The sequence below is a fragment of the Mandrillus leucophaeus genome, unplaced genomic scaffold, assembly GCF_000951045.1.
Source record: "Mandrillus leucophaeus isolate KB7577 unplaced genomic scaffold, Mleu.le_1.0 Scaffold25, whole genome shotgun sequence".
Taxonomy (NCBI): Eukaryota; Metazoa; Chordata; class Mammalia; order Primates; family Cercopithecidae; genus Mandrillus; species Mandrillus leucophaeus.
Window position 1 is genome coordinate 6085742 of NW_012102587.1, and position 23379 is coordinate 6109120.

At 41.6% G+C, this 23379-nt stretch overlaps 1 protein-coding gene across 1 annotated transcript in view; it reads right to left on the bottom strand.

Annotated features, from left to right (window-relative positions):
• CFAP221 (cilia and flagella associated protein 221) overlaps positions 1 to 23379 on the bottom strand; it is a 129955-nt gene that overhangs the window by 105880 nt on the left and 696 nt on the right. Inside the window, exons 2-6 of the mRNA XM_011983433.1 lie at positions 22248 to 22433; positions 19325 to 19425; positions 10593 to 10679; positions 10345 to 10443; positions 8212 to 8312 (exon numbers count right to left, since the gene is read on the bottom strand). Of these exons, the coding sequence (XP_011838823.1) occupies positions 8212 to 8312; positions 10345 to 10443; positions 10593 to 10679; positions 19325 to 19425; positions 22248 to 22386 (527 nt within the window). The 5' untranslated portion in view covers positions 22387 to 22433. The remainder of the gene's footprint in view (positions 1 to 8211; positions 8313 to 10344; positions 10444 to 10592; positions 10680 to 19324; positions 19426 to 22247; positions 22434 to 23379) is intronic.

Below are 23379 nucleotides of genomic sequence, written 5' to 3' on the forward strand. Positions count from 1 at the left end.
CTGCGGGAGCCCATGGCGGCCTTATCCATGGCATCATTTTACCAGATCTTCAGCCACCAGATCCACAGTGGATCCTCTCCTGGATTTGTTATCACTTCCCCAGGTGAGTTTCAGTCAGGTTTGTCTAGAGCATGCTAACCAATTGGTTAAAGTCAGCTTGGTGCAAGGAAAATGAGTTGATGGGAGAGCAACTGGTCAACCGACTGGACCTGCTCCAAGTTTCAACTAGTTATCTGGTACCAGGAAGATGCTGTTGGGTAAACTACAGACCATGATGAATTAACATGAACCTTTTTAGAACCATGGGATTGGAAAAATATAAAATTTCTGTATCTAATATAAGCATATCCATATTTACTTATAGGAAGATTGAGATTGTATTTTATCTACAATACTCTTTAAGATATTGAGTGATTACCAATTTTAACCAGCTATAATGGTTAGGATATCTAGTTATAAAGCACAGTTTCAACCTACAGAAGGGAAGGAGAACTAAAAGCCCTCTGTACCCCACAGATGCTGTGTTTGACTTGGAAATGTTGGACAGAAACTGGAATGCAACTTTCTGTTATTTACAGAGGCTGTCAAAATAGATTTTACCAGATCTTAAGCCACTAGAGTTGTTTATAGGTAGCTGGCAAGTGCCCACATGGAATTTAATCTCAGTAAGGAAAATTTACAACCATCAAATCCAGCCACTGAAAATGCGTCTGATGAATATATACCAGCCCACTTCAGGACCTTGGGGAAAATGTGCTGAGGTCTCATCCTGCCCTAAGAGAGGCTATCCTCGGACTGCAAAAGCAGCCCCAAAGTAAGGGGCAATCACAAAGTAAGAAAGCAGAATTAGTGGTATTAAACACAAATCCTACAACCTTTGACAATTCTGTCCCAATTGATTCTATGTGAAAGGGAAAATATACCCTTCTGAATTCACCTTTTGCTGAATTTATGGTCTCCCATCAGCTTTGTGCTTTCTCATCATGTATGGTATTTCTTTTTTAGCTGTAAAAGTAGTAGTTAGGCTGGGTGTGGTGGCTCACGCCTGTAATCCCAGAACTTTGGGAGGCTGAGACAGGTGGATCTCTTGAGCTCAGGAGTTCAAGACCAGCCTGGCCAACATGGTGAAATCCTATCTCCAGCAAAAAATTCAAAGTTAGCCAGGTGTGGTGGTGCATGTCTGTGGTCCAAGCTACTCAGGAGGCTGAGCTGGGAGGATTGTTTGAGCCTGGGAGGCAGAGGTTGCAGTGAGCCAAGATCCTGACACTGCACTCTAACCTGGGTGACAGAGTCAAACTCTGTCTCAAGAAAAAGAACTTGGAAAAAAAAGTGGTTGTTGGCCAGGCGCGGTGGCTGGCACCTGTAATCCCAGCACTCTAGGAGGCCGAGGTGGGTGGATCACCTGAGGTCAGGAATCCGAGACCAGCCTGACCAACATGGTGAAATCCCGTCTCTACTAAAAACACCAAAATTAGTTGAGTGTGGTGTCGCGCGCCTGTAGTCCCAGCTACTCGGGAGGCCGAGGCAAGAGAATTACTTGAACCTGGGAGATGGAGGTTGAGTGAGCCAAAATTGCACCATTGCACTCCAGCCTGGGCGAGAAGCGTGAAACTCCAGCTCAAAATAAACAAGGGGGTGTGGTTGTTGTACTAATTTAACAGTGTAAGTGCTACTGGAACTTCATACATTGCTGGTGGGAATGTAAATGGTACAGCCACTTTGTGAAACAGTCTGGCAGTCATTCAAAATATTAAACATAGATTTACCATATGACCTAACAATTCCACCTCTAGGTGTTTACCAAGAGAAATGAAAATATGTATCCTCATAAAAATAGATACACAAATGTTCATAGCACCATTATTCATAATTGCCCCAAAGTAGAAGCAACCCATATATCTATCAACTGATGAATAGATAAATAAAATGTGTTATATCCACTAAATGAAATGTTATTCAGCAATGAAAAAGAATGAAGTAGTGATTTGAGTTGCGTAAACTACAAGTTGATGGCCTTTGAAAACATGATTGCGAAGTGAAAGAAATCAGTCACACTAGACCACATGTTGTATGGTTCTATTTATATAAAATGTCCAGAACAGGCAAATTTATAGAGATGGAAAGTAAATTCGGGTTTTGCTGAGGCTGGAAAGTTTGAGGGTGGGATATGGGTAGTTGGTATGGGTTTTTTGGGGAGGTTATAAAAATGTTCTAAACTTGCATGTGGTGATAGTTGCATATACTAAAAAAGAGTGAATCGTACATTTTAAATTAGCAAATTTTATAATATGTGAATTATACCTGAATAAGACTTTTTTTGGAAAGTATAAGTGTGTCTTTTTGTTCGTGCTGTGAAATCAGAAAGAGAAATACCCAGTTCTAGCTAGCTCTAGTCTTCGCATAGGAGAATGGAAAAACTCAGCTCCAGCCCACTAGCCATTCTGTCTCACCTAAGCAGGTGGGGGACAACTAAGAAGTACTTGTGAAGTTCACAGTCCAGAGGCACAGGCTCACTAAAAGACTGAGCCTTAATCATAAGACTGTAGAATACCCTCCTGCTGTGACTTTACCAACACATTACAAAAGTCTGTTTACAGCAGTTTCTTTTACCCAGTACATGATGTCTGGCTATCAAGGAAAAATTACAAGACATACTAAAAGGCAAAAAACAGTTTGAAGAGACAAAGGAAGCATCAGAACCAGACATGGCAGAAATGCTAAAATTATCAGACAGGGAATTTAAAACAACTATAATTAATATGCTGAGGGCTCTATGGACAAGTAGACAGCACGCAAGAACAAATGGGAAGTGTACGCAGGGAGATGGAAATCCTGAAGAAGAACCAAAAAGAAATTCTAGTGGCCAAAAACATAATAACAGAAATGAAGAATGCCTTTGATAGACTTATTAGCAGATTGGACACAGCTAAGGAAAGAATCTCTGAGTCTGAGGATATATCAATAGAGACTTCTAAAACAGAAAAATAAAGAAGAAAAAAGACTGAAAAACAAAAACAAAAACAGGATATCCAAAACGATGGGACAACTACAAAAGGTGTAATATACAGGTAATGGGAATGCCAGATGGAGAAGAAAGGAATAGAAGAAATATTTAAAATAATGACTAACAATTTCCATAAATGAATGTCAGACATCAAACCACAGAGGATGAATGCAAAAGAAAAGAAAAGAAAAAGGCAAAGAACCCTGCACTTAGGCATATTGTCTTCAAACTACAGAGAACCAGAGAGAGAAAAAAATATTGAAAGAAGCCAGAAGGAAAAAAACCTTCCCTACAGAGAAACAAAGATAAGAACTACATCTGACTTATCCTCAGAAACCATGGAAGCAAAAAGAGAGTGGAGTGAAATATTTAAAGTGTTGAGAGAAAAAAACCACCGACTCAGATTTCTGTGCCCTGTGAAATTATCCTTCAAAAGTGAAGGGAAAATAAAAACTTTCTCAGACAAAAATGACAAAGGGATTTGTTGCCAGTGGACCTGCCTTGAAAGAAATGTTAAAAGAAGTTCTTTAGAGAAAATTAATATAATATGGGTCAAAACTTGGACTTACATAAAGAAAGAAAGAACAATAATTGCAGCACTATTCACAGTAACAAAGACATGGAATCAACCCAAATGCCCATCAATGATAGGCTGGATAAAGACAATGTGGTACATATACACCATGGAATACTATGCAGCCATAAAAAGGAATGAAATAATGTCCTTTGCAGAAACACAGATGGATCTGGAAGCCATTATCCTCAGCAAACTAACACAGGAACACAAAATCAAACACCACATGTTCTCACGTATAAGTGGGAACTGAACAATGAAAACATATGGACACAGGGAGGGGAACAACACACACTGGGTCCTATCAGGAGATGGGGGGCAAGGGGAGGGAAAGTATTAGGAAAAATAGCTAATGCATGCTGGGCTTAATATCTAGGTGGTGGGTTGATAGTACAGCAAACCACCACGGCACACGTTTACCTATGTAACAAACTTGTACATCCTGCACATGTATCCCAGAACTTAAAAATAAAAATAAAGGAAGAGCATTGAAGAAGGAATAAATGAAGGCAAAATTAAAACTTTAAAAAAAATTTTTAATTGATCTAACGGCTAACAGTTTGTTCAGGATAATAGCAATAATGATTTCAATTGTGTGTTCTTATGTATATATCTTATATGTACAAATATTCATATATATGTATATATAATGTTTATGTATGCTTATATATATAAGTGAAATGAGTGACAGCAATTATACATGAAAGGAGAAGGAGAAATTAGGATTATTTTGCTATGTTAAGGTACTCAAACTATCTGTGAAGCAGTACAGTGTTATTTGAAAGCGGCTTGGATTAGTTGTAAATACATATTGCAAACTCTAGGGCAACCACTAAAAAAAGTAAACAAAGAAATATAACTGATGTGCTAAAAGAAAAGAGAAAAAATTGAATCATATAAATACACGGTTAAAACCACAGGAAGATAAATAGTGGAAGACAAAAAGAACCAAAGTACAAGGGCAACAAGTACAAAACTAACAAATATGGTAGATATTAATAGAACTGTATCAATAATCACAGTGAACATCAGTAGTCTAACTGCACCAGTTAAAAGAAATCATCAGAGTAGATCACTATAGACACTTTGGAAGATAGTTTGGTAGTTTCTTTTAAAACTAAACATACTTTTACCATACAATCCAATAATCATGTTCTTTGGTATCTACCCAAAGGAACTGAAAACTTACATCCACACAAAAACCTGCACATGGACGTTTAATGCAGTTTTATTCATAATTACCAAAACTTAGACGCTATCAAGATGCCATTCAGTAGGTGGATGAATAAATAAACTGTAGTACATCTAGACTATGGAATATTACACAGCACTGAAAAGAAATCAGCTACCAAGCCCTAGAAAGATATGGAGGAACCTTAAATGTATATTTTAAGTGAAAGCATTCAATCAGAAAAAGACTAAATACTATATGATTCCAACTATATGATATTCTGAGAAACTATGGTGACAGTAAAAAAAAAAAAAAAAGTGGTTGCCAGGGGTTGTGGGGGTTGAGGGAGGAATGAATAGGAGAAGCATGGGATTTTTAGAGCAGTGAAAATACTCTGCATGATACCACAATGGTGGACACATGCCACACATTTGTCCAGACCCATAGGCTATACAGCACCAAGAGTGAACCCTAAACTATGGACTCTGGGTGATAATGATCTGTCAATGTAGATTCATTGATTGTAACAAATATGGCACTTGGGTGGGGGTTGTTGATAAGGAGAAGCTCTGCATGCATGGGGCAGGGAGATATGGGAAATCTCTGTACATTCATTTCAATTTTGCTTTGAATGAAACTGCTATAAGAACATAAAGTCTTCAAAAAACTCCAGGCCCTATTATGGTAAGATAAATAGTCATAAAAGTGGTTAAGATGGTAAATTTTATGCTACATATATTTTGATACAATACAATAAAAATAAAATCTAAAACTTAGAAGGAAAAAAAAACCACCCTGCAAGCACAGTCAGAGGTCCCATCGCTGAAAGACATCATGACAAGTAGATGGTGAAGCCAAAAGAGGCACTGACCCAGGAGTTGCCTCTGAGTGGGGTGTGCGGGATGGAAAGACCAATGAGGTAGGGCTCAGCAGCCGCCAGGTAGCTGGGACATGTGCCGAGAGGCAGCACTCAGAGGTGCACATTTCTAGGCCCATCATCCGATGACAAGCTGCCCCTGCAGACAGGAATGGAGCCACGTTGAGGGTGCTCATGTCGGTAAGGGCTGGGGGGGTGCTCATGCTAAGGCAGACGAGGAGCAAGGCTGGACCACAGTCGGCACAGAGTAGGATGGCTCGATGGGTCTCACAGGAAACAAAGTGCTGTGACACCAACAAAAATGAGAGTGGCAAGCTTGGAGACCACAGGCGAGATTGGCATTTAAGGTGATAACTTCTTATGCATCAGAGGCAGTGGCTAGGAGCAAGTCCACCCTTGCAGGGAGGAGTATTTTATCATTGGCAATATTAAGAATTGTCAGTGCATGGTAATATGCAAAAGCTGACTCACTTTTAGTAGACTTGATTGTTTTAAAGTTTTCTACAGATGATGATTCCTGGAACACCCCCTCTTCTTTTCTACTCCACACCCTCCTTTTGTTGGCTCATTTCTAGTCAAATTTCCAAACTCACCTCAGACATGTTCTCCTCCTGGAAGTGTTGCCTGAGCTCCTCATCCTGCCTGCCCTCAACTCACCTCAATGAAGCCGGGTCATCCCTTCTCAGTATACACTGAATTAGGCATGGAAACTGTCTATTTAGTCATGGTACCAGGTCTTGATCATCTCTGCATCCTCAGAACCTAACACTGTGCCTGGCACATGGTGGGCATTCAATAAAGGTTTGTTAACTGACTGAATGAATGAATACTGCATAAAGAACCCACCCAAATGATACCTTCAACCCCAAGGTAGCCTAGGATTAATAGAAAACACTTTAGCTGAAAGCCTTTTCCAGCAGTCACCCCCTGTCCTGTTACCACACATTTTGGACTGAATGTAGGATAGCACAGTTTGAGTAGTTAAAAGTTGATTACAAGCCATTACACAAAGGGCATGAAGTCTTGGAAGGCTATGCCTGCTGCCTATGTTTGGAAGAAAAGAGTAGCGTGCTTATCTTTTGAAAGATTTTTTTAAAATATCACATCATTATATACAATAACTCCATTAAATAAACCGTTCAGCTGAAATTTTCATTCTGGTTACAAATGAAGGGTATTATACACAAAGTAGCTTGGGAACAGCCTCTAGCAAGGTTGGTAGATTTTTGGTTTAAGAATCCAAGGCTGATGTCTGCGTTATTAGGCATATTATTTTCACCAGTTTTATAAATCATTGTTCTCAACTCATAAGCCTGGCTTATGATCCAAACAAAAAGTAATTTATGGAGGGGAAAAAAGAAGAAAATAAAAAAGAATTAGTGAACTACGGAGTTAGTTGTTTCCTGCCACTTCAACTTTGATAAAAATTGCTATATTTGCCCACTCAAAGGAAATATCTGTTCTCAAAATTCAAAGAGTGAATGGACCCTGCAAGGAAGGATTCACCTATTTAAACTCTTGGGGTCCCTGTACAGACCTACTGAGGAGGAGTGAGTGAACACAGGAAGGGTTGGTGAGCGGGAAGGAGGAAGTACTGCGGTGGAGCTCTTGCAGAATTTTTTGCGGAAAAGAAATAGAGAATGGAAGAGCATGGGGCTAAGAATGTAAAAGTCACCAAAAATGCAGAAGTCTGATAATTCCCATTGTTAGCAACAATGTAGGAGAAACAGAAATCCTCACACACTGTTGGGATTACAGGCATAAGCCACCAAGCCCAGCCTATGCCATTTGATGTAAAGGATTAGAGCATCCATGGACCCTGTGGGGGGTCCTGGAACCAACTAATCCTCTATGGATATTGAAGGGCAACTATATATCAATATCTAACAGCTCAATATCCATCTAGGGACAGACAGCACTATGCCTGGTAGTAGACATTTAGTATTTACTGAAAGAACAAGACATTCCTTAAGTTATATTGGAATCATTCACCATTTTCCCAAAAAAAGGAGAGAATCTGAGCCTTGGCTTCTGTAGTGAAATTCTGTTGTCTTTGCCTTCATCTCAAAAACAGATTGGTTAATGGATGGGGATATGATCCAGGTTGGTCCAATAAGCCTCAGTCCTGAGGTTTTGCTTGAATGTCACCAACCTCTCCACCCTCTCCAATCACCCCATTCCCAGGCTAATGTCTGGAGCTCCTGGAGGCTGTCTTGCCCCCATGAAGGGGACCTGTTGAGAATGAAGTGCAAGACAGTGGAACTAAGATATGGGGAGAGTCAGGCTCCTGCAACTGGATTTAAAACCCTAGACCCAGAGGCACCTGAAGATCCACCTGGCCTGCACCTTTCCGTTAATTGACCCAATAAATTCCCCTTCTTGCTTATGATCTTTTGACTCACATTTGGTTTTTGTTTTTGCTTTTTTTCTTGTTTTGTTTTTTTGGCCTTTTACAATGACAAGTTCAGTCTATTTCAGATGGAAGGATGAACTTCCATTAAGAAAAACAAAAGTCTAAGGTTTTGTATGAGTATCTCTTAGTTTTTCACATCCTATACATTTTGTTGACATTTTTGGTAACTCACCTTTCACCAAGTAGAACATTTGACAGATTTATAAATGAAGGAAAGTCCAGTGAGTTCATTACTGGATAGGCATGAATAGGAACAAGCAAAGTGTCATCTCCCTAAAATTGATCAGAAAAAGTCAAGTTTAACATTTTGAAGACTACGACTTTTAGACAAACTTGTAGATGCTTTATTTCTTATCTTGTTTTCTATCATTAAAAAATATTTCCTTAAGAAACTTCGGCACTTAACTACAACATTAGAAATACTGAGTTTTCTTAGCCATAAACAAAGCGTAGAAAAGTTTAAGTACTCTTTATTGAAATGATGTTCACTATTATCCAAGGACGCTAAAGATAATGACGCCTCATAGAGATATGACGACAGTAATCTATCTGCTTCTATTTCAGAAAATTATGAAGAAACACAATCTTTAGTGGCCCAAGAAAAAGAGAACCAACACAGAGTCATCTGATCCAGACAGCACAGAATAGAAAACAATGTATTGGCAAGAGGGCAGAGAAACCTGCTTCTTGTCTCATAGGACGTTAACCTTCAGAAGGACTGTTAGCCTCTCCAGGCGTAGTTTCTTTCCTTGCAAAGTGGAGATAATCACATCTTTCCTCAAAGGTATTTTTAGAATTAAAGCAGATGATGGTATTAAAAAGTCAAAAGTACTGCATAAAAGCGAGGTATTATTATTAGCATTATCTGGTGGTAACAGAAAATGTGTCCTGGCGTTATATACAATGCCTGTTCTAGGGATTCTTCTGTTCAGCACAGAATATTCCATCTGAAAGCAATATTCTGGTTTTGTTTTTATTTTTTATTTTATTTTGAGATGGAGTCTCACTCTGTTGCCCAGGCTGGAGCGCAGTGGTGCGACCTCAGCTCACCGCAACTTCCACCTCCTGGGTTCAAGTGATTCTCCTGCCTCAGCCTCCGGAGTAGCTGGGACTACAGGTGTGCACCACAAGGCCTGGCTAATTTTTGGTACTTTTAGTAGAGATGGGGTTTCACCATGTTGGCCAGGCTGGTCTCGAACTCCTGACCTCCGGTGATCCACCTGCCTCAGCCTCCCAAAGTGCAGGGATTACAGGCATGAGCCACCGCTGTCTCTTATACACATCTGGATTACAGGCATGAGCCACTGTGCCCGGCCATTTTTTTTTTTTTTTTAATTGAAACTCCAAAAAAATAAAAATGGTCTACCACATTCTTAAGGAAATGCGCTTCTTGATCTAAAATATTACTGTGGGTATGTTGGGTCTAAGGTTCGTTTCCTCCCCCTGTGGAAATGCATCTCTAATATGATGATGTGAGTCAGAGACAACACTATCAATTTACAAAAGTTAACTTTGCAAATTTTTGTAACTTTTTTGGAAAGAAAAAGTGAAATGCTTTCAAGGCAAGTCACCTTATTGTACAGATTGTAAGAAATAAAAGCATTGCTTAAAAAGAAAAACAGTAGAAACTCCTTTGTTACTAATGTATACTCTTCTGTTTTGGTTTTGAAACATAACTAAACATAATTTAGTTAACCTAAAGGCTTCTCAAGCTGAAGACTGGGTCTGGACTATAGAGCAAAGGGAGGGGCAGAGGGGACAGTGTTAAGAGAAGGAATGGCAGCAGCTCTGGCTGGAGGCCAAAGGATGAATTAGGTGACCTAGGAAAGGCTCAAAAGAACTCAAACAGCTCCCACCTCCCGGAACCACCCCCATCCCCGCACCAGGGCTGCCTCTGTGGGCAATCCCAGGCATAGGCCAGTGGCTGGCGTTTATAATCATAACTTGGATGGTTGTTAGTTTTTCAACCTAGCATTTAAGGGAGTATGTTAAAGTTATTTGAAAAGGCTTCAGCAACTGCCAGCACCACATGATAGATGAAGCTTTAGGCACAGGGCAGTGGGAAGCCTGCAGCAAACAGCATCTCCTGACTCTGTCCAGGTCCTTTGCAGCCTAATACTTTCTCATCTTGGGCCATGTCACTGGGCAACAAGCCTCGCATACCAGTCACACTGGTGACCCGGGGAACACCCGGTACTGGGCCAAGAAAGCTCTCCGTGGTCATTCCACCTCTCTTCCTGCCACCCTTGAGAATGTAAGTTTTAACCCACCATCAAAAAAAAAAAAGCAATGTTAAGAGACCCACCTTACAGTGAATGCGGATGCAGTCATAATAGTATCGCCACTCATCTGGAGAAAATGTAACGGTGACCGTGAGGGACAAGCCAGGGACCAGGTGGTGTTCCTGGAAGACAGGTGGGCTCTTGTCGGGACAAGCCCCGGACTGCACAGACAGCAGCACCAGGGGTGACAACACGCCACACACCCACCCTCCACAGGCCTGAGACGCAGACAACCACGTCGTGGGAGAACAGGGAAACCAATGACACTTACCTTTCTTACATAATTGATCTCAAAGTATTTGGTTTGCGGGGGTAAAATATGAACACTTGTGCCTTCGTTGGAAACATTGACCAGATGCTGGGAGAGAAAAAGAAGTATTTAGAGGAAATACACGGCTTTATTTATTTGCATATTTATCTCATTTATGTAGACTTCATCTGTTCCTGAAAGAACTTGAGGAGATATCCTGTATTTTTTAACTTTTTAAAAGATTTGAAATACATCATACACCATTTGAAGAATAATAAACACAACACACACCATTTCAAGAATTACAAAACGTTCCCATTGTCCCCACTTTCCCGCTTAGGAACAATACCAAAGCCTGCAGTACCCCCTCCCACCCCAGCCCGAGACTTAGCATCCTTTAGAGGCCCCTCCCCACAGTCCTGAACGTTACTGCAAATGCTTTTTGTTGAACTCAATTTAGTCCTGTGATTCAATGGAGCTAAGAAGTCAGGCACCAACTCCTACAGGTTCTCTAATTACATGCCACTGGTTTAGGGGCCAGAGGACACTGAAACTATCAGAAAGTCAGGAAAAGGAACATGGCTAAGACAGCCTCCAATCCATGCCTGGGCAGATGAAAAGGAAGTCGAGGGTGGGAATTCTCTGAAAGTGACAGGAGAAGGCCATCCCTGTGAGGCAGGATCATCTGGTGGATACGTCAGCTGGGTCTCTGAGGAAAGAGGTGTTTTTCCTTCCTTTGTTTGAAAGGGACACAAGAACTTTGAATTCTGGGGATCTGGGCTTTGCCTGGGCCAGGGGAAGGTTAAGAGACCTTTGGTTTCTGAAGTCTAGGCCAGAGGCTGGGCCTGTCCCAGGGGCTTGGAAGGCCCATTGCTTGAGGCCTGACATTCTTCAATGCTCTAAGTAAGACTTTAGACATTCCCTCCTGATGAGGGTACACTGCGTTTGCCTGTGGTTTTTTTGTTGTTGCTTTTTTATTTTTTTATTTTTGAGATAGGGTCTTTCTGTTGCTCGGGTTACAGTGTAGTGGCACAATCATAGCTCACTGAAGCCTTGAACTCCTGGGTTCAAGCAAACCTCCTGCTTTTGCTCCTGAGTAGCTGGGATTACAGGCACGCCCCATCATGCCCAGCTAATTTTTATTTTTTGTAGAGATGGGGTCTCACCATGTTATCCAGGCTGGTCTGGAACTCCTGGGCTCAAGGATCTTCTCACGCTGGCCTCTGAAAGTGCTGGGATTACAGGTATAAGCCACTGTGTCTGGTCATGCATGTGTTTAAAATGTTCTTATTTGTTACATGCGAACATTCTTAAAGCACTACAATTTTTGTGACCCTGTTTTGGTGTATCTTCCTTTTCTTACAAAACTTGTTAAAAGCCCAAACAAAAAGTTTCCCAGGCCTCTCTTGGCCTCCAAGGGGCCCTGCACATGGGCAGTCTTGGTGAAGGGATGAGTTCCCAGGGGCCAAACCCATGAGAACAGCCCTTGTGAGAGAGGCTGGGAGGAGAGGTGTGCTGAGTCCATCACACTCAGAGTCCTGGGGTGACAGGACCCGCCTGAGGATGGAGAGGGGCCACTCAGCCCCAGGCCTGGAACCTTAACAAAGAGCTCTGTCCCCATGCTTCTCACTGGGGGAGGGCTGTGAAGTTCTCAAGCTGGAGTCCAGGCAGAACTGGAAGCAGAAGTGGTTCTATCATCTGTTATTACTTAAAAATAATTCAGTCAGAACACTGCAACAAACAAGGGTGTATCAACTGGTTTTAATATGTACCCTGGGAGTGGTTAAGCTCAGAGGAAATCAGCAATCTGCACTCTAGGAGGGCTTTTTTTTTTTTTTTTTTTTTGAGACGGAGTCTTGCCCTGTTGTGCAGGCTGGAGTATAGTGGCGCGATCTTGGCTCGCTGCAGTCTCCACCTCCTGGGTTCAAGTGATTTTCCTGCCTCAGCCTCCTGAGTAGCTGGGATTACAGGTGCGCAACACCAGGCCCGGCTAATTTTTGTATTTTTAGTAGAGACAGATGGGGTTTCACCATATTGGTCAGGCTGGTCTCGAACTCCTGACCTCATGATCCACCTGCCTCAGACTCCCAAAGTGCTGGGATTACAGGTATGAGCCACCGCGACCGGCCTCTAGGAGTGCTTTGTGAGCACCGAAGGATCCTAACCCAGCATCTACACTCCAGAGGCAGCCCCCAGAGTGTTTCAATTATGCCACCTAAGTTCATTCTGGAGAGTCTTCTATATTAGTGGTAAGGATACTCAGAATCTATGGATTAACTAGAAATATTATCCAGGCATTTCCACTCTCAAACAAAAGGGGTATGAGAATCTGGTGAGCGCAAAAGACCAATATCCTTTAGAATGACATTCAAGGGCCCCAGACTCCCTCCCAGGCCCCATGCTCTGTACTTTACTAAAGTATTCGGTCAGCCAGTTGTCACATCTGCTGCCATTAAAGCCTCCCCACCAGGAGCTATAGCTGGGACTTTGTGAGATTACAAACACAATGATCTTTCTGCCTGCTTGCTAGTAAGTGTTCATATGTGTTGCAGAGTGTCTTCTCAGACCTGTTCGCTGCAGCAGACCACCTGTAGCAAGGCTGCTGAGGAGTGGGCCTGTGACTCCCACATGCTGTCAGGGTCAGACTCTCAATATCTGCCTGACAGTTAGAAATAAGCTCACTGGCTTAGGTCAGTTTCCAACAAGCAACAATATGGGCAGAAGACCAGAACAGAGATCTGTCCTCCAAGCTGCTGGGTTGGCTCCATTTTTCCAGTATTCCTGAATGGTCCCAAGGAAGACAGGAACCTAAACTCCCAAGACTGGAGATCCAGCCAGCACCTACGGACAAATAAAGAGACCTGACCTTTCCTCCAACCTGAGCGTGTCAGAGCAAATCCAAATCTAACCACTACCCATTTGAACATGAAGGGGGCATGCCAGAATTCATGACATAATATCTATATTGTCAAGTGAGTAAAAAATTTGCAATAGGAGGGTCAGGCATAGTGGCTCACACCTGTAATCCCAGCACTCTGGGAGGTCAAGGCAGGTGGATCACCTGAGGTCAGGAGTTTTGAGACCAGTCTGGCCAATATGGTGAAACCCCATAATACAAAAATTAGCTGGGTGTGGTGGTGGGAGCCTGTAATCCCAGCTACTAGGGAGGTTGAGGCAGGAGAATAGCTTGAACCCAGGAGGTGCAGGTTTCAGTGAACCGAGATTGCGAAACTCCGTCTCCAAAAAAAAAAAAAAAAAACAGAAAAAGAAAAAAAATTAGCAATAAGAAAATACTAGATGATTTTCTTAAAGAGTAACATAGATTCAATTTGTGATAGTAAAAGATACATTATTTGACTATAGTTTCCCATGTCTACCTTTAAAAGATTCTTGATCTGGAATTGTTCATTTGGATCAACAGAGAAATAAGAAACAACAAACTCAAACAAAAGTGTAGATATTTAGTTAATAAGAGCTCAGAAACAGGAAGAAAATGTTCAGCTTCTGTTTGAGATCTGAAGTGAAACAGAGACGAGTGGAGAATGAAGGCCTGGGTAGCTGGGTGCAGTGGCTCACGCCTGTAATCCCAGCTACTCAGGAGGCGGAGGTGGGAGGATCACTTGAGCCCAGGAGTTTGAGGCTGCAGTGAGCTGTGACCCACATGGCAGATGGCAGAGAAGGCAGTCAGCAGACACAGTGATGGTGCGAGCAGGGATATTTCCACCAAATAATGCCCAAGACAATTCCAGGGGACATTGTGCCAATGAGCTTTTTCAATGAACTTAACAACAAAACATGACAAATTATAGCAAAGAATGAACAGCTTATTCTCTACGCTTTAGTAAACAAAGTCAACATCCAAAAGACTGACTTCCAAAACAGGAAGATTTTATTAATTTTGCAGTTCTCAATTTTTGGTTGCAAGTACTCATTGTTTCCTATAATCATCCATGTTTTTTGTCCTATCAAAGATTTGTCTGAGCTCAGGAAGACTGCAGAGCCAATTTTGTGCAACGTCCTTATTTCATGAAGACACAATGACCTGGAACTGTCCACGCCACAAGGTAAGTGGAAGACCTGGGCCTAGAACCCGGTCTCCGGCTCTGGGCTAGGGCTCTTGCCACTACATCCTACTGTCTGATGGCTCAGCGCATCTCAGTGCCCAGCCTGCATTTCCTATCTTTCTTTTTATACTTTATCAGCAGATCAGCTTTATTTTTAGATCATTATAAATAATATCCCTTCAGAGATAAAATGCCAGTCCTGCCTTTCCATTTATAACTAAAACTGGGAAAAATAATTATCATTCAAAGGAAAAACAAACCTTGGGAAAACGAATCAAGTGCTTGGAAAGTATACGTTAGATTAATACGAAGAGTTTATTTGAAAACATAACAAAACACAAGCAATCCAACGTTACCCTTAGGCAAGATAAAATTGCCTGAAATCCTACCCTGTGTTTCAATTTTGGGTCAGTAGACCTCCCAGTCCCTCTGGGATCTCTGTTCCCCTGGAAGCTGACCTTCTGCTGGCCCGGGGGTCCCCGTTTCCTTGGTGCTGTCTCCACAGGGCACCATATTTACTCCAAAGTGAAATTCAGCCCCTTCTAGAGTTTTTCAGAACCGCTTCCCACTCCACAAAAAACCCACAAAAACCATCAACCACACATCAAGTAGTCATAAGTTTAACAGCCGTTACTCAGGATTTATAGGAATTTCCTCAAGAGGGCTCCCAACTCTCGTCACCCCCAATCCCATGCTGCTTCAGGCTCCCTCTGTGTCTCCTCAGGAGAGTCTATTCTCCTCCTTCTAGAGGGAACGGCAGAACCTGCCCTCCAGTGAAGTCTTGGCTTGGAGTGGGTCAGGGCTAACCTTCAAACACAATACTTCAGCCTGCAAGTTGCAAGCTCAGTGGCACAGCTTCTCAAAGAAGGTCCATACTTAACATGAGGGATCTGGGGACAAAATTCAAGCAGCCTTATAAGTTCTTTAAAGTGTTTTATTTTAAAATGCATCTTCGTCATGCATTCGCTCTAAAATTTTGCTCTATATTGCATTTCTCCAAAATGTAAGAGTGAAACTGATGCTCTAGAAAGATGTGCTATGTTTATACTGTGGCTTCAATTCTCCCATCCCCACACTCTGAGCAGCCACTGGGATTCATGGCCCTGATTTTGAGATGCAAGATCTTGGGGGTCTCTAAGGCTGTAATAGAACAGGTCTCTAATGTAAATTAATATAAAAACAAATATTACTATTTGACAAAGCCAGAAGAAACTGTTCATTTATTTAAGATAAGACTTTTTAGGCTAACAATTTTGTTTTGGGCTGGCAACAGCAACACTGGTTATCTTGAAGGAAAATTGATGGATTATTTACTTAATCATTTCCAGGACCAAATCACTCCACAAAGGTAAAAACAAATTTAAGGGGTCTTGGCTTTGAGAAAACCAAGGACCATTATTTGAAATTTTAAAGTAAATTGAAACACTGATCTCAATATGAATGCGAGCAAACTGTTTCAGATCCTTTAGCCAGAGCTGGATTGATCTGAAATGTTAATGAACAATTTATTTGTGGTTTTAAATACACATTCAGTCATTCCATTCTTGGGCAATTTGCATAGTTTGCTGTAGCAAAACCAAGATAAAAGCAGTTGTTGGATTTTCCACCTTGTCTGGCAAGAATTTCAAGGCAATTGCCTTAGGCTTCCGCTTCAATTTGCCAGTGGAAACTGGGGGCTGGCTCTCCCAAGATTTCCGAGAATGTTATTAAGATGAAATCACTTGACTTTTATCTATTTCTGTTTGATTTAATGTCTGATAGAAACAATATGACCACCTAGACTTTACATTGTATTTTCCTGGGATCAATGAGCCTCTGCCACTCTTCTAATAACCTCACAACTCTTATAATAAAGTGAGTTCCACATCCTTCACTCACAAGTGCTTGTTGGGTGCCTTCACTCAGGCACTGCATGAGGGGCCAGGGAAGCAGCAATATGAAAGACAGACATGGCCTCCATTCTGCAGCCGAATGAAGCCGAGCTGAGGCTTCATACCTTTTTCAATAACTGAACCATACTCCCTTGCTCCCCACGAATTCTTAGTGGGGATGAAATCACCCACAAAGGAAGAAAGTCAAAATTGATTCTTGGGAGGACAAAGGAATCTTAGACATTGTGATGGCTGCAATCTTCCAAAGCTCAATCCTACCTGACAAAATCTTATTTCTTAGTACTTAGTTTCTCTCATTCATGTTTCCCTAGCGGATGCTAATGAAAGAAAAGAACCACATCATCCTCTAAAATTCCACTAAGTTGATCTTCCTCAAATGCATCATAACCTTGCTCAAAAATACTTCCTTAACTTCCTGCTGCTTTCTGAATCACATGCACACTCCTTACGTTGATATTCTTGTCCCAACCCACATGTCCCACCTTCTCCATTACCTACTCCAAAGCCCTACCATCCAGGCAAACCAGCCTCCAAATAGGCCATTTGTTGGCTCGAGCCCCTGCATGTCTTCCTCTGAGCCCCGAATGCTTTCTCCCCACTTCCTACTTAGCTTTTGGGCTATCCCCAATGGCCTCTCCTCCACATGCCTCTAACACCCTCCTACAGAGGTGAAATGGTGCCTTTTCTCTACAGAACATTTTCTTCTGACTTCCTCATGCCACCTTGCTTGCCTAGTCTCATGTTTGAGCTATTTGGTGGTTTTGAAACACTTTCTGCTACTTGGAAAATTCCTTGATTTTATTCACCTTAGCATTTCCCATGATGCTTCAACACTTTGTTTGGCATGTAATGGGGACTCTCACCAACTGTGTGTGGAATTAAACAGAAGAAAACCCTTAACTCTATTAGAAACAAGGTAACATCAACCAGACAGTACAACTTCGTTAGAGATAACAAAGTAATATGCAAAAAAAGAGACCAATTAAAGAAATAAATAGTAAAGTGTACAATAATATGATTAAAATTATGAGGAGGCTAAAATAATTTTAAGTTTAGTAACACTATTGGAATCATTAACATTATACTAAGCAAAAAAAAAAAAAAAAAAAAAAAAGAGGCCAGTTTTAAAAAGCTATGTTGTGACCCAAAAGTGTTATGTTGTTAATTTTTTGGATATAGCATCTTTTTAACTTACCGGCTCATTATTAACTCTAATAGTTGCCATCATTTAAAAAATGTCAATACTTCTTGAAACCACAGGACTCTTAGCAAGCTAATTATGCCTATGTAATTCTGAGGAAAGTCTATTTTAAGGAAGGTAAGCCCTCATCTTCCGAACCCACACAGGTGGAAAATATCCTAAGGCTAGTGACAAAAGTTATAAAACATTTATTATAAAAAAGAATTGTGACTTAATATTCTTAAGGTTGCAACATTCCCCAAATTGATCTACAGATTCAATGCAATTGCCATCAAAATCCCAAAAGTATTCTTGCAGAAATTGAAAAGCTGATCCTAAAATTCATTTGGAATTACAAGGAACCCAAAATAACCAACATGGTCTTGAAAAAGAACAAAACTGGAGGACTCGCCCTTCCTGATTTCAGAATTTACCGTAAGCTACAGTAATGAAGTATGGTACTTCCATAAGTGCAGACGTAGAGCTCAATGGAGTAGAACTGAGGGTTCAGAAATAAACCCTTACATTTACAGTAAATTGATTTTCAGCAAGAGAGCCAAGACCATTGAATAGGGGAAAGAACAGTCCTTTCAACAAATAATGGTAGAACACACAAAAGATTGAAGTTGAACCCTTACCTCACACAATACATAAAAATTAACTCAAAATAAACCATAGGTCTAAATACGAAAGCTAAAACTATAAAACAATACATGGGGACAGTTTGGCCTGGATCTAGGGCCAAACTGGAGTAGTTCTGAGAAGTCCTGCCAGGCATGACTAGGGGATCATGGTGAAGTCACTGAGGTTGTTCAGGTCCATTTGTGCACAGGATGCTTAGGTGGGACCCTGAAATAAGGCAGAGCCCACCCCAGTCAATATCCAGGTCAGTGAAGGGGACCCAGGAAGGGCTGGGACTCAGTGTGGCTCTGTGCTAACCTGCAGTTGCTATAGGCTTTGGCGCCTTTGCAGTCCAGCCCTGCAGCTATCTCTTCAGAAGCCTGTTCAGTGGGGCTGACCCCTGCCTCCCTGGACCTAGACAAATTCTCTCTGGCCAGAGTGACTGATTAGGCATGGCCATCTGACCCAAGCAGGTAAAAGGAAGCCCTGCTTGGAGCTTCGTAGGAAAGGGACACCCCTCTTCCTACTGCTACAGGCCTGGAGCAAGAGTGATGCGGAGAAAGGCAGCCCAGGAGCTAAATTCTGCCTCTGACACTTAGCAGCTTTGTGTCCTTGAATAAATTATTTAACCTTTAGGGCTCTCTGTTTCCTCACCTATATATATAATGAGAGGAATAATGTAGCCTCCACAGAGCTAGCATAAGGATTAAATTAAATCATGTAAATCACGAAGCACAGCACCTGGCCCCTAAGAGTCACTCAGCAGTGACACATATTTGGAAAGAGTGCAAGCGGAGCCTTTGGCAGGAGGAAAGTAACTTGTCCAAGACACTGATGCAACCTTAAAGTTTCTCATCATAGAACTACCTTTCTGGCCCAATTTACACTTGCACTATGGCTGATTATGCTGTTCTTTAGATAAGTGAATAATATAAATTCAGAACATTCGTGTCACTTCATTATGAGGATTAATTATCCCATTTTAAAAGTACCTACCAGAATCTGTTGGTGCTGTTTTTCTACTTGATAGCCTCCAAAATGTATTATGCCAGGTCTGGCCTGTATGACCTTATTACTCACAAGTTTTGCATAAACCTCTATAAAAACAATGTAGATAAGCACATCATGAGACATCAAAGAAAATATTAAAGTTGATCCTTATTAACATAGCTTTCTTTAATTTAGGGCATTTTAAGCACATGAAAGTTGTAGACATTGGATCCAGCTGTCAACAAGATTAATTATCTGTTCTAAATAAACTGAACTCCTTCTCCCTCTCTATTTTTAAACATCACTTGGGAGATACTATCATTACACCACAAAATCAGGCAGATTGTTACCTAGTGAAAGAATTTGCTCTTTACACATTTTGTACACGTCTTTGTCATAAAACACCAGCTTATAAAGAGCACATGGCCTGTCTTTGCTCTGCCTAGCACTGAGATTACTCATTACGTAATGAATACCCAGCTCAAAGTATTCAAATACCACACACTTAATTTTATTACTGTGTATTTAACTTTTATTTGATTTCCTCTGGTTAGAATTACAATGTGATATAGAGTAATATTAAAACTTAAAGCTCTGAAAAGTTAGCACTCGAAACGGTAAGTCTCAAACTGCTTTTGGTGTCATGTGAATGTCCCTTTTAAATGGCTGGGCTCACAGAAGTGTTCAGGTCTACAAAAGTTTTCCCAGCTCTTTATTTAGGCAGCAGCAAACGTGTGGAGAAGGTACTGAGAACCCACTCTATGTACGTGCTTTGTCCCAGGCACTGATATGCATACATTTGTTTATAATCCTCACTCCAGCCCTTTGAGGTAGGTATTATTTCTACTTTACAGATGAAGGAGGTAAGACTTAACAAGGTTAAGAAACTTGCCTACAGCTGGTAATCAAAAATCAAAGCTAGGCATGGTGGCTCACACCTGTAATCCCAGCATTTTGGGAGGCTGAGACAGGAAGAGCGCTTGAGCCCAGGAGTTTGGGACCAGCCTGGGCAACACAGTGAGACCATGTCTCTACAAAAAATTTTAAAATTAGCTGGGTGTGGTAGTGTGTGCCTGTGATCCCAGCTACGTGGGAGGCTGAGGTGCGAGGGTCACTTGAGCCCAGAAGATCGAGGCTGCAGTGAGCTGTGATTGTACCATTGCTCTCCAGCCTGGACAATAGAACAACACCCTGTCTCAAAAGAACATAAAACAAACAAACAAACAAACAAACAAAACAAAAATCAAGCCCAGGTCTGTCGGATTCCAACCAGTAATCTGCCTTCCTCATGAATGTACTGTCCACCTTCTTACAAATGATAGCATTTGACTTTGACTGCATCCAAATCTTGTGAAGCACAGACACCCTCACCCCATCCCTTTGATCATCATAATTCTAGGGTACATCTGAAGTGGGTGTGGAATATTTGGTGTTTTTTTCCTTCTCACCAGGTGAGCTGTCACTGTCATCCACTTGGGTCAAACTGAACAGCTAGAATGGATTAAAGCTGGTGTGGTAGGGGAACTGATGATCTCTGTAGGTTATTATTTGGTCATTTTTAAGCACTGAAATTACCATATTCTGTAATTTTAAAAATTTATTTATTTTTATTGATTGATTATATTTTTTTGAGAGGGAGGGAGTCTCACTCTGTCACCCAGACTGGAGGGCAGTGGCGCGATCTTGGCTCACTGCAACCTCTGCCTCCTGGGTTCAAGTGACTGTCCTGCCTCAGCCTACGAAGTAGCTGAGATGACAGGCGCCTGCCACCACACCCAGCTAATTTTTGTATTTTAGTAGAGTTGGGGTTTCAACATGTCGTTCATTCAGGTTGGTCTCAAACTGCTAACCTCAAATAATCCGACCACCTTGGCCTCCCAAAGTTCTGGGATTACAGGAGTGAGCCACCGCACCCAGCTTATTCTATAATGTTTTTAATGTTGAAAGATTTTATTTTAGAGCCACAAAGTAGATATAAAACTGGCATTTTTCTTCTAATGCCCAGAAATGGTCACGTATATCAATTTTCACTTGACAAGTTCTACACTGACAACAGAACCATATCCAAATACAGTATTATGTCCCCACATTTGACATGGGCTTTGAAAGACGAGTGGTGGGTAACCAAGCATGTTAAGAGCTAGACCCAGGGCTCTGGTGGCTGAACACCAGCTCTCTACTTACTAGGTGTGCCATGTTGGGGAAATCATGTGGTCTCTTTGAGTTTCACCTTCTCCAAGAGTAAAATGTAAATAGATCCTACCTCATGATGTATTGTTGTGTGGATTGAATGGAAAGAATGTAGGCAAAATGATTATCCTTTTCCATAATACCTATAGGATTTCTCAGGCTTTCTAGACTACAGGATATGTACATGAAAAGGCAAAAAGGTCTAAAATGTTTGTGGTCCGAAGGGCAGGAAGGAACCTCATGTAGCCAGAGCTAGAAATGAGTGGGGCATGGCGATGGGGATGATGCTGGGTGGACAGGTTCAGATTAGACAGTGAAGAGGGCCAAGCAAAGGAATTGTGACTTTATTCTGTATGCAAAGGGGGACTGTTGGGAGTTTGAGCAGATTAGAGATAAGAGCCAGCCAGGATTTTAGAAAGCAAACTGACAGGAGGAGAATGTGGTGGGGGAGGAGTCCCAGTGGCCCACTGAACGTGAGACGCAAGATAGGAGGAGCAGATAGGAAAGACATTAGAAGAAGTGGAAGCAACAGAACTTGATTAATTTACATACTCCACAAAAATCTATCAGTTAAGCAGATGGATATAAATAGAATGACTGTTCTTAGTAATAAAAATTCGTATAAGCCTAGAAAATGATATAGATAAATCTGCACTAAAAAATCCCATTATGCTTTCTGGACTTTGGCTCGCCTGTGAAGATGTGAGTTGTAAAGCAAATCTGTCTTCTAGCCACCTACTTGATTCGAGGAGGTGATTAGGTACTTCTTTTCTTTTCTTCGGCTCCTCCACTAGGTCCTTCAAGAGCTGGGGCGATGCATTATTAAAGGGTTCTTTAGCATTCTTCAGTCCTCTGCTGGGGGTTTTCACCACTGCCATTTTATCATGAAAAATGGAGTCTTCTTTTTAGAGCCAAAGGTCATGTCCTGGGGAGGAAAGAGCAGCAGTATAATCATCCATGAGAAACCATGCACATTTTTTTCTCTTTCTTTGATAAATGTACCTCGTCTCTGTGTGGTTTACTGTGGTTCATGCCCTCCCTGGCTCTCCTCTCTGCGGGCCATTCCATTCCCACACACGGCTGTCCCATTAATCTTCTTACATAACCCATCGCAACCCAATGTCATGCCATTGCTCCAAACCCTTCTGTGGTCCTTGATTCTCCCCAGGAGCTTTTCTTGAAATGTACTTCTGAGATGCTTCTTGAGCTCATTGCAGGGGCCCGAGAAGGGAAAAATACAGGCTCTCGGTCAAACAAATTTGGAAAATATTGATGTAGACAGTTAAATAAGACTTTTCTTTCAGAGATTTCTCCAAATGAGTTTCTTAGAGTATGTGACTATGGAAGTCTTTAACACTTGAAGGCACTGTTTACAGGACACTGGCATTTCAGAGTTACCCTCCTCCATCCCTCTGCTAACAGGGTGATGAGGAGGGGGGTGATGAGGAGGGGGTGAGGAGGAGGGGGTGATGAGGAGGGGGTGAAACCTACGGCCAGCCAGGTGCCAGACATGGGTGCATTCCAGCTCTGTGGATCTCAGTTCATGCCAAACCCTGTGTCCGACTTGCCTTCCCTTACCACACTCATTTTAAGTTCCATTTTCCTCATGAAGTTCACAGTGATCCCAACACACTTTAACATTCTTTAGCAATCACTGCTTCTACTACTAATTTGGTATTAATAATTTATAGCCCTTTAAGAACATTTTACAAATCTTACATTCCCTTATATATTCCACAACTAAATCTCTTAACTTGGGGCCCTTGTGCAAGCCATGGGGCTGGCCGGTGAAGCCTCTGAGATGGAATGTTAAATAGTGTGGATCTTTATGTGTTTTTTTGGTTTTGTTTTTTCTGGAGAAGACTCATAGC